The sequence below is a fragment of the Onychostruthus taczanowskii genome, unplaced genomic scaffold, assembly GCF_017590055.1.
Source record: "Onychostruthus taczanowskii isolate IOZ18803 unplaced genomic scaffold, ASM1759005v1 scaffold110, whole genome shotgun sequence".
Lineage (NCBI taxonomy): Eukaryota > Metazoa > Chordata > Aves > Passeriformes > Passeridae > Onychostruthus > Onychostruthus taczanowskii.
Genome location: NW_024497630.1, coordinates 1,402,121 through 1,413,727, shown reverse-complemented (window position 1 = coordinate 1,413,727; position 11,607 = coordinate 1,402,121). Strand labels below are relative to the sequence as shown.

The following is an 11,607-nucleotide window of genomic DNA, read 5'->3' as shown; positions in this document are numbered from 1 at the left end:
AGGGCAGTGAAAAGCCCGGAGCAGCGGCAGAGAAGCGGCGGCGCTGGGCAGTGGCCGCTCGGCTCCCGAACAGCGGCGGGAGAGGCTCCCTCGGAGGGAGGGAGCCCCGAGGCACCCGAGTAGATGGTGAGGGTCCTTTGTGAGGTGAGGCAGGTGTCAGTAAGGTCCCAGTGACACGGCCGCTCTCAGCAGAGTTTAATTTGCGGTAGAAGGCAGGAGCAGAGCCATCCCGCAGAGGAGGTGAATCCTCCCCGCCTGTCTCCCCTCTGATGTCCAGAGCGAGAGAGAGCTACAGCCCCTCCTGCCAGCCCAGATCTCCCGGAAAATCTGCCCTTCCCGAGAGAATGCCCCTCAGCTGCCATAGTGCGGCCAGCTCCACTCCTCCCCCTTCTCCTTGGCCAGATCTTGTCTCTCTTTAAGTATCGGTCGCTGTTGTCTCTTAGCAACAAATGGGAGAAAATTCCCTGAGAGGAAGAACAAAAGGAAAAATCCTAACCCACAACAACAACAAATGAGAGCAAAGAAAGTGTAATAATCAAACCTCATAATTTAACGATGGGATCACAATTCCAGGGAAATCCAGCCTGCATAGGTGTGCAAAGCTGGGGATCAAAGCTGCGTGTCCCGGACGACTCCACGTGCCAAGGGAAGGATGTGAGCACTAAAGCCAAGTGGGGTGAAAGGATTTGGGGAGGACAAGGTGTCAGACATGCCAAAAGAGTGTAAAAGGAACTGGTCATGGGTAAAGTGCAATCCGTCATGGGTAAAGTGAGCTTGGCCAAGGCAGGGTTCAGGCAGGCAGAGGGTTCATGTGGGTGTCTGCAAAGCCACCTGGCAGCAGCTGCCTTGCACCCTGCTTTATTTGTGCTCAGCTGGTGCCTTCCAGAGAGATGTGACAAAGCAGAGTGGCATGCCTTGCGTTCCCTGTGACTGGGAATAAGGCCGTCATCCCTCGACACAGGAAGAGCTGCCCGGAGAACAGAGAGGTGGGATGCAAAGCCCGGCACGTGCTGTTCCGCATTTACCAGATGAGCAATCGAGGTGGCACGTGCCCTGCACACATCTCCACCATGAGCCATCAGCAGGACAGAACTGGGCAGACAGAAGGGCAGGAGCCAGAGCTCCCCCTTTCCCAGAATGCAGCTTGGACGCCCAGAGCACGGCCACTGCTCTGTGGCTGGTGTCCCCAGGTGCCATCCCAAGGGGCTGGAGGTGCCTGTGGGGCCATGGCCCAAGAGGGCTCTGAGCATCCTGCACAGGCAGATACAGACTCCTCCAGCACTCAAGGGCTCTTATCACCCACCTGCAGCTGGGCCGAGGGAGGGGAGATGCAGCAGACCCTGTGATGTAAACAAGGACTGGACACTGTAGGAACAGGAGGAAATGACAAATTCAGGTGTTGGATGAGGTCCCACAAGGGCTGGCAGCTTCAGGGCATGGGAGGTCATTGCCCAGATGATGGGAGGGGGAAGCTTGGTGGGGTGGTACCCAGACAGACTCCCAGGTCTGCTCTCCAGCCCCTCTGGACTGTGCCCTGCTCACTCAAACAAGCTGGAAGTGCTGGGCAAGCTCAGCCCAGCCATGAGTGGATGAGGGGATCAGAGAAGTGGGAAGCAGACTGAAGACCTTCAAACCATCTTTCCTGGAACCAACCTGCAGGCTGAGCAGGTAAGTCCTGGATGTCTAAAAAGTGCTGAATGCTGTGATCTTTCCATTACTCCTTCTCTGCTTTATCATCTTCAGGCAGTCCTTGAGTCTTGTAATTCTCACTTCCAGCAGTGAATCCTGTCTCCCCTCCTGTTGACTGACTGTGGACATGCTGGCATCCAGGATGCAGACAGCAGACAGTGAGACCCTGATTGGTGAGGTGGAGGAGATGAGTGGAAGAGGTGAGTTTTCATAAGGGAAGAAGAGGAAGAACTGTCCTCTCTTGAGGACAAAATGCACCCTGCTTCTGCTGTGGGACAGCTACTGAAGGTCAAAGCACTGGGGCTTGTTCCCAGACTAGGCTTTTCATGGGCTGGGACTTGGTGGCTGCAACACTCCCAGCTAAACTCTTGGTGCTCATCTGTAGACCCAGATCCAGCACCAAAGGCTCCTGAGCTGACATCCTTGGCCCCCTCCACTGTTCATAGAAAGAGGTGTGAATTTGGGGCCATGGGTTATGGGTCTTGGGGTAACCTCTACTGTGGTCAGCACTGGTTTGTGCCCTGCCTGTTCTTCTCTCGCAGCACCAGAGACACCCAGGCTCAGGTCCAGGTGGCTGCACTGCAGGTGTGCTCCCACCCACTCAGGTGCCGCCTCCTCCTCCAGGAAACAGAGGTCCCCTTGTCCAGGATGTGTGCAGGCCCCTGGGGTGGGGACAGGGATGGGGCAGCAGGGAGCCAGGGACAGTCCAGCTGGGGGGGTTTCCCTCTGCAAGGGAAAAGGAACTCACCCTGTCCCTTCTCTTGCTGGGGTGGATGCAGCCCCAGGGCTGCCTGTTCTGAACAGCTTCTCTTCCTCTCTCCCCAGCTGACGTGACTCTGGACCCAGACACCGCCAACCCTTTCCTCATTCTGGCCAGTGACCAGCGAGGGGTGGGACGGGGGGACGAGTGGACCCTGCTGCCCAACAACCCCGAGCGGTTTGACACGGAACCGTGTGTGCTGGGCAGCCAGGGCTTCGCTGCGGGGAGACACTGCTGGGAGGTGGAGGTGGCCGAGGCAGGGGACTGGTGGGCAGTGGGAGTGGCCCAGGAGTCTGTCAGGAGGAAGGGGGTCCTCAGTTTTACGCCCCAGGAGGGGATCTGGGCCGTGGGGCAGTGGTTTGGACAGTACCATGCTTTCAGTGATCCTGAGTGGACCCCACTTCACCTTACCTGCCTCCCCAGGGCCATCCAGGTCTGCCTGGATTTCATAGACAAGCAGGTGACTTTTGCTGATGCTGAGAGTGAAGCCCCAATCTTTGCTTTCTGCCTGGCCTCGTGTGCTGGGGAGAGGCTGCGCCCGTGGCTCTGGGTGGGGATGGACTCGTGGCTCAAGCTGTGCCCCTGACAGGGAGGGAACACGGGGGACAGGGAAGAGACTGGAAAGGTGAACGCCATCACTTGGGTCTTGGTGCTGGGAACTGGGAGGGTCCTGCATCCTGCTGGCTTCTCCTCATGTGGATCCTCTGGCCACCAAGGAGAGGACTAGCAGGTCATGGAAGTGGATACCACAACAGAGCCTCCTTCATCCCCCCACCCCTCAGCTGGGACTGCAGGGACAATAGGGAGCACAAAGGCTGGGTGCAGGGAGGAGCTTTGTGCCCGGTGGTGCCATGGCAGGGACCATCACTGAGTGCCAGGGCACTGCAGAGCTGCTCTGTACGAGGCCATGGAAAATATAGCAGGGTCCAGCTCCTCCAAGGGTGCTGGCATAGTGCCTCTGGCTTTTTTCAATTAAGTTAAAAAACTCCAAACATAGCTGGATACTCATGATAACAATTATCTTCCCCACACATCCAGAGCCTGTCCTTGCCTGATGTGCACTAAGCACATTTCTTGCAGCAGCAGAGCACTGGTAGCAGTGCAGGGGCAGCAGTAGGGGCAGCCCAGGAAGGAAAGCACAATGCTGAGCTGTGTCTGAAATCCACAGGAGAGGCAGGAATCCACAAGAATGGCCACACATCTGCCATTCTCTGATATCGCCCCATCAAGGTCCCACCTCACAGGATCCTGCTAAATCGTGTCCTTAGGAGAGGAGAAAGTGGATGTAGGTGAAGGGGGACATTGCCTGGGTACAGGCTAGATTTCATCTCTGAACACTTTTCTGGTTGGACCTTCTTTACTGCCACTTCACTTGTCATCGTTGTGGTGGCATCTGGTCACAGGCAGCACCATTGCTCTCGCTGCTCCACTCTGGGAGCTGCAGAGTTGCAGCACAGGGTCAAGCCCAGGTATTGCCCCCCGAGCTCTGCCCTAAGCCTCTTCCACCGTGGTAGCATCAAGACTGGGGAAACTCTGGGTTCTCTGCTCCCAGTGAGGCACTTCCTACTCTCCATGGGCAGGAGCCTCTGAAACTGTCCTAGTTTTGCTTGGGATAGAGTTAACTTTCCTCTCAGTGGTCAGCACAGTGCTGGGTTTGGGATTTAGGGTGAGAGTAATATTGATAGCAACAACCAAACCATCAGTCACATGATGTTTACCCTGCCTTTTCAGTCTCTCATGCTCTGCCAGCGAGGAGTTGCACAAGAAGCTGGGAGGGAAACACAGCCAGGACAGCTGAGCCAAACTGGCCAGAGATATTCCACAAGATAAAACATCCTGCCCAGTGTGTAAACTGGGGGAGCTGCTGGTGAGGGGCTGATGGCTGCTGGGAGACAGGCTGGGCACAGATCAGCAGGTGCTGAGCACCTATAGGGGCATCACTTGTTCCACTTGGGGTTTATATTTTTTCATTACAATTATTATTATCATTGGTATTATTACATATTACTTTATCACAATTATTAAGCTGGTTTTACCTCAAATCAAAAGTTTCTTTCCCCCCATCCCCCTTGGAGGATGACTGAGTGGCTGTGTGGTGTTTAGTTGTCAGCTGGGGTTACACCATGACAGAGGTTCACAGCAGAAGGTTGGTGTATGGAGTTGGCAGATTGTTAGTTCTGTATTTTTGTCCTTTGTCATGCAAAACATCCCAAAAGAGTTGTGCTGTGCATTTAGGGGCACCTACCTCAATCAAGAAGAAGAAATTCCTTTCTGAAAGCCACCTTAGTCCCTCAGACTGGAGAAAAGTTGGGTTTTTTCAACAGACTGGTGTCTGGGAACTTCACTGGAATTTTGTGGTTTGGAGGGAGTAAATATTTTGCTCTGGTTTCCTTTTTGATGTGTCCCCCAAAAATTAAATTTTAAAAAATCAGCTCTGTGGGAGCTGAGTTGCATAACTGCAGCACTTGTGTGAGAAATACATAATTCCATTTAGAATTGCACCACAAAGACTCTGGGGAGCTTAAAATTCAGCTCTCATGTGTTAGAGGTCTCTGCATGCTGGAGCCACAATGGGCAGGAAGGGTAAGGACCACCAGGGTCCTTGAGCAAGGCTGGACCCACACGGGCTCTGAGTGGTTTTGGGGAGACAGCCGGGCCGGGCGGTTTGTGCCAGCGCGGGCACAGACAGCACATGGCAGCAGTGCCCTGACACAGAGGCACAGGGCAGCTCCCAAAGCCCTCGGTGCACAGCAGGGTGGGATCGGACCCCTGGGACCCTCCTGCTGCCAGGGAAAAAGGCTGCAGCAGTGCACAGTGGAAGCACCTCAACAAACATGCTCTTCTCAGCACTGCTCTGTCAGACGTGCTCCAAACAAAGCCTGCCTGGATTTGGCACATCAGCCAAGCAACTGTGACTGAATGCCCTTGCCAGGGAACTGTTTCCTTTTCCCCAGTGAGTCCTTTCTCTGGGACTTCTGCTTCTTTTACACTGTTCTTGCTGTTGCAGATGCCACTTTTTCTTCTCCCCACCCTGCCAGATTACTGTGTGGCATCACAGTTTTATCTTATAGGACTGGCTGAGCCAACCATGGCACTCTCTTTTTTTAAAACCTTTTTTTTTCTTTTAATATAAACAAGCCGAAAAAAACCCTGATTTGAGAGCTTGGCCAAGAAACTCATCCAAGGTCTTGCCCAAGGCTAAAGCCTTGTCCAGGACCTCAGAAATGCATCCAACATTGGCGTTGCAGTGCTTTGAGTGGCACTTTAAACGGGCAGCTTCACAATTTCCAACCCCCTGCTGCAAGTGTGGCGTGACCAGATTTTCAACACAGATCCAGGGCCAGGGGCCAAGGCTGCAGGGGATGTTGGGTCTCCTCATTGCTCCACTGAACAGGGAACGATGGCTGCCCAAGTCTCTGCCCTGAGGTTGCATGCCCTGCAGCCCCTGCCATGGTGCTGGCCCTGGGTGGCTCTCGGAGCCAGCTGGCAGCAAGTGCACAGAGCAAGGCTCCTGCCCTGCAGCATGCAGCCAGCAGCTCTTGCACGCTTGGGCACAGCTCAGACACAGCTCTGAGCGGCTCACACACACTCAAGCACAGCTCTGACACAGCGGGACACACCTAGGCACTGCCCACCATGACCCGGGCTCACAGAGGTGCCCGGTGTCTCCCAGAGCCTGCAGTGAGGGGCTGGGCTGCAGGGCCGTGGGCAGGCCCGGCTCAGGCAGCTCACAGGGAGCCTCTGTGGGGTGGCATCATGCCAGCATCAGGGTCGCTCTATGCAGCCCCATACACACCCCTGGTCCAACCAAGGGCCAAAGGACTCTTGACCTGGCCCAAACATTATCGCCTTGCTTGGCCCACGCCAGGCAGGCTTCTGTACACTGACAGAGAAACTGCCCAGAAATGAAAAAAGGCCCTGGATTTTGTCCAACTTTGAAACCTTCTGCTGGGGCCCTGGGGGCTGGCCAGGGCAGCTGCTGCCAGGGTGCTCTTTGGGAGGCAGCCTGGGCTCTGCAGCCCTGGCCCCCTCCAATAACAACACAACAGCCCAAAGTTTGTCTCACTTTTATTTACATCATTGCACAGCCCATTTCCCCAGAACGCACTGGAACGTGGTGGGTCAGACACCGATTGCCCACATCCACGAGCTGAACATCTCTGGGAAGGAGGACAAGACTCAAAGAGTCACTACTGGGTCTTGTGGGGGCACATGCAACAGCTCCAATTGTTGGCAATGACAGCAAAGCCAAGGATGCTGAGTGCAGCCGTGGCCACACACAGGACTGGGACCCCACTGCCCCAGCCAAGGGCTTCTGGCTTTCACAGTTGCATATTTGGATTGATGGTGGGTTTCTTAACTGGAACACTGGCTCCATGAAGTCCTTACCCTGGGGACATGCAATGGGAGAGAGCATCCCTCATCTGCCAGAACTCGCTGCCTTGTGGGGCCAAGCTCCTGGGAGGCAGCCAGGGCTGGGAAAGTTAAACCACCCCTCCATTTTTCTTCACTGGTGATGTCCTGGTGACAGGGGGGTTGTTGGGAAGGGGCTGAAGGAAGGGGCACCCAGGACAAGGCACAGAGCAGTGGTGCAGAGCCTGCTGCTATGGAAGGGTGTGCAGGGTGGGGAGCACCTGCATGGGACTGGGATGGGACTGGAGTAGGGACTTTGACTGGAGCTGGGCTGCAGCAGCCTCCCCACCAAGAGTACCAGAAGCAGAGTAATCCCTGCATGAGTGCATGAGTGGGAAAAGGGCAGACACCCCCAGGTATGTGGAAGAAGGGAAGGGACAGTCAGGGGGCTGGCCAAGAGAGAGGAGCAGAGATGTGCAGCCAGGCTGTAGCAGAGGACATTCACCCCACAGTCACACCAGCCCCTCACGCTTGGAACAGAGGCCAGTTCAGAGCAGCCCTCAGGGCACGGAGAGGCTGCTGCAAGACGTGTCAGGGTATCCCCAAGCTGCACCTGGGAGAGGGGACAGAGGAGAGCAGACAGACAACAGGGCCAGGGCTGGAGCAATCCTGTTGGGCAAGATGGCACACTGGTCCCTGCTGTTCAGGCCACCAGCAACTACCAGCTCAGGCTGAGGGAACACACAAGGAAACACATCCTGCTTTGCAGATAGGGAGGAGGAGGAGGAGGAAGAGGAAGAGGAGGAATTGCACATGGTGCTTTGAATTCAGGAAATTACAGATCTCCATCTCACAGGGCATTGCACTGACCCGCTTGCTTTCAGCAAAGGGGCAGAGGGACAAGTGCACGACCACCACCACCCACTGCAAGGACATAGGCCCCTCAGAGCCTCCCTCTTGCCTGCTCTCTACCCTCACCACCATGGAGCCAGAGCCCAGGCTCCAGCACACACCTCTGGAGCACCCAGCAGGGCAGCATCACCACCAGCGTCCTCACAGCCTGTGCCACTCAGGAGGCTCAGGAAAGCTCAGCACCAGGCACTGTCTGGCAGGGTGAGGTGGCAGAGGCAAGGACCAAAGCCAAACCGGGGGGACTCTTGGCAAAGGGGGCATTCTGAGACAGAGGGCTTTGAGAGCTGCATGTACTGGAAACGTAGGTGAAAGGAGGAGAAGGAGGAACACTGGCCACACAGGACAAGGGACCCAGAACCTGTTCCCTGGGACCAGCACACTGGGGGAGGGGGGGTGTTTCACTAGAGGACACAACAGGCAGGCAGCGCTACCAGGGATGAACCCAATCCCAGCAGCTCCTCTGGAATGTGCAAATAAAGTGCAGAGACAGCCAAGAGCACCTGCGTCCTGCCAGCGCCGCAGGGCATGGCCTGCCCCCTAAGGTACGTGTGAAACTGATGCTACAGGAGGTCCAGCCTCAAGCTGGCAAAAGGACATCAGCAAACAGACTCCAACTCCCACCTTCTGGGGTCAGGAAAGCTTTTTCAATCTTTTCAAAGCAAAAGGCAGTGGTGGGTTTAGCTAGTACGGAGCCATCTCTTCCCACCCTCGGATCCTCCATCTACCTTTGCCAGACAGACCAAGGGCTGAGTGCATCCGAGTCCTGGGGATAAGCCAGGATCTCAAGGAAAGCATTTTGTGAGATCATGTCTGCACTGGAAAAGATTCTCTCATTCTGAAACTGATTTTGAAATTCTCAAAATTACAGTACTTTACAATACAAAATGTCTCCATTCAGTATTATGTCATTTTACTCCTTCTGGGATTATAGTAATTATTAAAAACACTCAGCTTTCTAGAAAGGACAGAACACCACAAAAGAGACCAAAGAGTAACGGGAAGGCTGCTGCAGTATATCAAAACCAATTTAGTGCAAAGGAGAAGGGGACTTTCAAGAATGATTGATGGAAAGTGTTCCTCATATGCTCATTTGGAGAAAAGGCATTGATTTAACCTCTGAATGAGATCAGGTTGCCAGCTTCTATCCTGAAGCTTAGAACATCAACACAAAAGGATTGAAACACAATATGCATGGCCATTAAAAAATAATATTATATATAGATATATATATATAGAGAGAGAGGGAGATGTTTTCCATGTATGGTATTTTGTTATAGGAAAGTGTCCCTGCAGACAGGCATTTTCTGCCATCAGGCTCTTTTGGGCCATTTCACCCACAGATGTTGATTATGTGTCTCTTTGCCAAGGTCTAAAGCACGTGCTGAGCACAGAGTCCCTTTGGGTGGGATGATTGTTTTCAGTGCCCCACAGCTGCCACGGTCCCTGGGCCTGTGGGGATGCCCGACCCTCCACCCTGGCCGGCCGCGGGGCGGCTCAGACCGTGGTCTCATCCGCCGCCTTCTTCATGAGCTTGGCGGAGAGGAGGGAGTGGGGCACGGGCTGAGGGCTCCGCGAGGCCGGGATCATCAGGCGGACTTTCTGGTTGGTCCTTCGCCACTCCGAGTACAGCTGGCAGTGGTAGCGGAACGAGACCTGGCGGGCGAGAACGCAGCACTGTCACCGCCCCTCGCCGGAGCACACAGCAGCAGGGACAGCCCAACGCCCGCGCCCCTCTGCCTCTGGGGACCCCTTGTTCTGAGGCAAGGACACAGCACTGACCCCGGCACGGTTTGAGGGGCTCCGTGTCCCCAGCCTCTGGCAAGCAATCAATCCCTTCCCGGTGACACCAGGCTGAGTGGGGCACAGCCAAAGGGGCCTTCTGGGCAGCACCAGCAGAGCAGGATGGGGTTTGCTTAGCTGGGTTTGGCTCCGGGCTGCTGAAATGTGGTGGGGATGAGCTGCAACTCTCCCCTTCATCCAGCCCCGGGCTGCAGCCAGCACCTTCGGTGAGCAAAACAAAGGTCTGAACCCAACCAGCCTCCTCCCATCTCACACACCCCAGGGGACCTTCTTCATCCTGCGCAAAAAAACCTTCCCTCCTTTGTCTGCAACAACAGGACAGCAGCTGGACTCATTTTTTCCTGACAACACCGTGGCCTGGGAGACTTGTCCACCCGGAGGGAGACAGGGGAGGAAGCAAAGGCTGGAGGAACCCAGAACAGCCCAGCAGAGGCAGGAGCTGGCCCTGCAGTTTCAGAGCAGCCCTGCGAGGGGAGCTTTGAGCTTGGCTTAAATACCGAATCCAGTCAGCCACTGATCTAAACCAGGCCTTCTTACAGGAAGCATTTAATTGGCAACTGGGACGTACCAGGAAGTGCATCTAACACAGAAAACTCAGTAAAACTGTTACTTCTGGATGGGTCTACGAGACATCTTATGAGAAATGAAGCTGTGCCACTGTGGCACTGAGGTAATTGAGCTTATTGTTTCGTGTACACCCCTCCTTCCTGTTGCAGAGGGATTGTGGCAATAAGACTGCTGACAAACTCATCTCCCAGTTTTCAGAGAATGGGGAGCTAATGGTGGGAACCTCAAAGAAGGCTCCTGCTCCTCACAAAGGAGCTGCAGCCTTGCCTACAGACTCTCTCACAACCCTCACACTGGTTACAGCCATGAACCCCCTCCCACATATTGGCCCCTTGTACTGCACAGCCCAGGGTTGAACGAGCTGAATATAAAGAAAGGGGCTTCACCTAATGTCCTCCTCTGCTCAAGGAAAAGTGAAGCACAGCAGAATTAGAGCCATTTTAGTCAGGACTTGTTACTGCACAAACATTTTTCCATTTCCTCCAGGTTTTCAGCTCCTCCCCACCAGTCCTGAGATAGAGAAGACGGAAACACTTCCTCTTAAGGTTTCCAATTTCAGCTTGGCTTCCTATGGAAACAAGCTTCATGCAGAACATGCAGCATGGAAACTTTCCTCCATGGCTCCCATGCAAGGAGTGCCTCCAGCTTTGCCCCCAGAGCAGGGGCTGCTGCAGCACCAGCTCATCCTGCCCTGGCTCCCAAGTCTGCAGGGGGGAGTTGTAAGGAGTGTCCAGCCCCAGGGGAAGGGGTTACTCCGAGAAAATGGAACACGAGACGACAAGGAGATGGACTGGGGAATTTCTATTGCCCACAGGACTCCCAGCTTTTTGGGATCCCACTATTTCTCCTGCATCAAGTGCACTTCTTTCCTTCCCAAAATGATGTTTCCCAGTAAGCAGTTGGAAAAGGGCATTGACAGGGCATGAGCACACAAAGGGCTTGCTTGGAACAGGAGAGCCAAAATCAAGATCCAAACCCAGAAGTCCACCCAGCAACACAGGACAAAAGAAGTGAATGGGAAATAGAGGGAAGTCCCTGGCCTAGCAGCCCCTGGAGAGAACAGCCCTGGGGCCCTGGGGAGGGACCAGGCAGCCCCACTGAGGCTTCTCTTGTGCCACACCCAAACCTGCATTCGCTGTCCTGCTCTTCTCAGCTCCCTGCAAGATACAAGCTCCTCGCCCCCTAATTCAGCACATCCAGAAATGCCAAACAAGGCATCTGCAGGAAGCTCTCTCCCAGCAGGGATCAGTTCAACACCCAGACTGGCTCACGTGCAGGTTCCCAGCAACCCCCAGTGCCCCCCATGCAGCCATGGGCCAGGGCACCCTGGCTACCAAGCCCTGACTCAGCGCCGACCACAAAACCCAGCACCAGAGAAGCCACAGGTTTCCCCAGGGCCAGAGAGTTCCTTCCACACACCTTAAAAATACTGCATAGGAGTTTGTTTAGTTGTGATCAGACACCTCCAAGGCCAGTCTGCACCCCAGCTGGGCATGGCCAGTCTGTGCTGAGCAACAAAAGCACAG

At 54.8% G+C, this 11,607-nt stretch overlaps 2 protein-coding genes across 11 annotated transcripts in view; one reads left to right on the top strand and one right to left on the bottom strand.

The window, feature by feature from the left end:
* The first annotated feature begins 614 nt into the window (after positions 1-614).
* On the top strand, positions 615-4,910 carry LOC121345472 (thaicobrin-like). Of its 2 annotated transcripts, none has more exons than XM_041422464.1 (3): positions 615-1,668; positions 1,780-1,889; positions 2,515-4,910. In XM_041422464.1, exons 2-3 carry the CDS (start codon positions 1,817-1,819, stop codon positions 3,033-3,035), a joined length of 594 nt encoding a protein of 197 aa, XP_041278398.1. In that variant the 5' UTR covers positions 615-1,668; positions 1,780-1,816; the 3' UTR covers positions 3,036-4,910. The 2 variants fall into 2 exon arrangements, with proteins under 2 accessions (XP_041278398.1, XP_041278389.1); XM_041422455.1 differs by having other exon boundaries at positions 623-1,668; positions 1,777-1,889.
* Positions 4,513-11,607, bottom strand: part of MARCHF2 (membrane associated ring-CH-type finger 2) — a 36,143-nt gene continuing 29,048 nt past the window's right edge. For all 9 annotated transcript variants that reach the window (XM_041422442.1, XM_041422407.1, XM_041422377.1 and 6 more), the window contains one exon: positions 4,513-9,367. In XM_041422442.1, the coding sequence (XP_041278376.1) occupies positions 9,209-9,367 (159 nt within the window). In that variant the 3' untranslated portion in view covers positions 4,513-9,208. The remainder of the gene's footprint in view (positions 9,368-11,607) is intronic.

Bases quoted from the DNA above. Each gene is read 5' to 3' on its own strand.
- LOC121345472 (XM_041422464.1), top strand. From the start codon at position 1,817: ATGCTGGCATCCAGGATGCAGACAGCAGACAGTGAGACCCTGATTGGT. The intron at 1,890-2,514 runs GTGAGTTTTCAT...CTCTCTCCCCAG, and splicing joins GGAGGAGATGAGTGGAAGAG to CTGACGTGACTCTGGACCCA.